The sequence below is a fragment of the Ostreococcus tauri genome, assembly GCF_000214015.3.
Source record: "Ostreococcus tauri WGS project CAID00000000 data, contig chromosome 01, whole genome shotgun sequence".
NCBI classification, from domain to species: Eukaryota; Viridiplantae; Chlorophyta; class Mamiellophyceae; order Mamiellales; family Bathycoccaceae; genus Ostreococcus; species Ostreococcus tauri.
Window position 1 is genome coordinate 316,939 of NC_014426.2, and position 1,456 is coordinate 318,394.

The 1,456-nt window shown below is 69.0% G+C and overlaps 2 protein-coding genes across 2 annotated transcripts; both read left to right on the forward strand.

Annotated features, from left to right (window-relative positions):
• Positions 1–437, forward strand: OT_ostta01g02030 (unnamed product; the record flags this gene model as incomplete). The annotated part of the gene is made up of 1 exon (XM_022985301.1): positions 1–437. A coding segment is annotated over one exon (437 nt), but the record flags the coding sequence as incomplete, so codon positions are not given.
• Positions 438–686: 249 nt separating this feature from the next.
• On the forward strand, positions 687–1,456 carry OT_ostta01g02040 (unnamed product; the record flags this gene model as incomplete). The annotated part of the gene is made up of 1 exon (XM_022985302.1): positions 687–1,456. A coding segment is annotated over one exon (770 nt), but the record flags the coding sequence as incomplete, so codon positions are not given.

A 1,456-nucleotide genomic window follows, 5' to 3' on the forward strand; every position in this document is an offset into this window, starting at 1 on the left:
GTACGGCCACGCTCGCGGCGGGCGCCACGTGCCAGCCGGTGTGTGCCAGCGGGTACACCGTCTCCGGGACGAGCGCGTGCAGCTCGAGCGGCGTACTGACGCCGGCGACGTGCACCGCGACGCCGGATCCGACGTCGACGCCGACGTGCGATGCGTCGGCGGTACCGACGAACGGCGCCAGCGCCGGTGATTGCACGGCCACGCTCGCGGCGGGCGCCACGTGCCAGCCGGTGTGTGCCAGCGGGTACACCGTCTCCGGGACGAGCGCGTGCAGCTCGAGCGGCGTACTGGCGCCGGCGACGTGCACCGCGACGCCGGATCCGACACCAGGGGGCGGGTCTGGGTCGTCCGGATCATCATCCAGCGCCGCGAGTCGCGCCGTCTCGCTCTCGGCGTCGCTGGTTTTCGCCACCTTCCTCGGCGGCGCGCTCGCGTGAGCGCGCGTTTTCTCGCGCCCGGGGCCTCCCCGAGGCGCTTTGCTTTTTATTCTTTCCATCAATTTGTTTTCAGTATGTATCACCAGGCATTTTCATCACGTGTACCGCGTCTCGCGTCACCGATTCCGTCGTCATCGAACGCGTCGCTCGCGCAGCCGTCGCCTCGCGCGTCCCGGGAAATCGTCTCACGGAAGACGAACCGGCGCGTTCTGCACAAAATGATGACGTCGACGCACATCGCGACGCGCGATGCGCCGACGTCCATCCCGCGCGCGCGCGCTCGCGGTGACGACGGCGACGATCGTCTCCTGGGCGCTGACGTGCGATGCGAATCCATCCTTCGTGCAGTGCGATCGCACGACGCGCACGAACGGTGGCGACGTCGGCGAGGACGTGGCCACGAGGAACACCATCATGGGACAGAGCGTCATCACCGCGACGTCGGGCGTGATCGATCTCGCGTCGGGATCGGCGTCGACGTATAACGCGAGCACGACGGTGACGTTCGATCTGTCGGCGCTGAACGTGGGAGCGTTCGTGCACGCGAGCGGGGGGACGGTGAGCGGGCTCGGCTCGGCTTGGACGGCGCGATCGGGATGCGCGACGACGTCCGTGCATTACACGCAGTCGAGCGGGACGTCGTACGGGGGGGTGACGTGGACGGCGCCGAGTGATGTCTCGAATCTGCCCACGGTGGATATTTGGGTCGGGAGCGCGGGTGGGAACAATCAGGCGGTGACGCGACGGAAGCTCACGCTGACTCGAGACGGTAACTGGAACGCGCCGCCGCCGTCGACGCCGACGTGCGATGCGTCGGCGGTACCGACGAACGGCGCCAGCGCCGGTGATTGCACGGCCACGCTCGCGGCGGGCGCCACGTGCCAGCCGGTGTGTGCCAGCGGGTACACTGTCTCCGGGACGAGCGCGTGCAGCTCGAGCGGCGTACTGACGCCGGCGACGTGCACCGCGACGCCGGATCCGACGTCGACGCCGACGTGCGATGCGTCGGCAGTACCGAC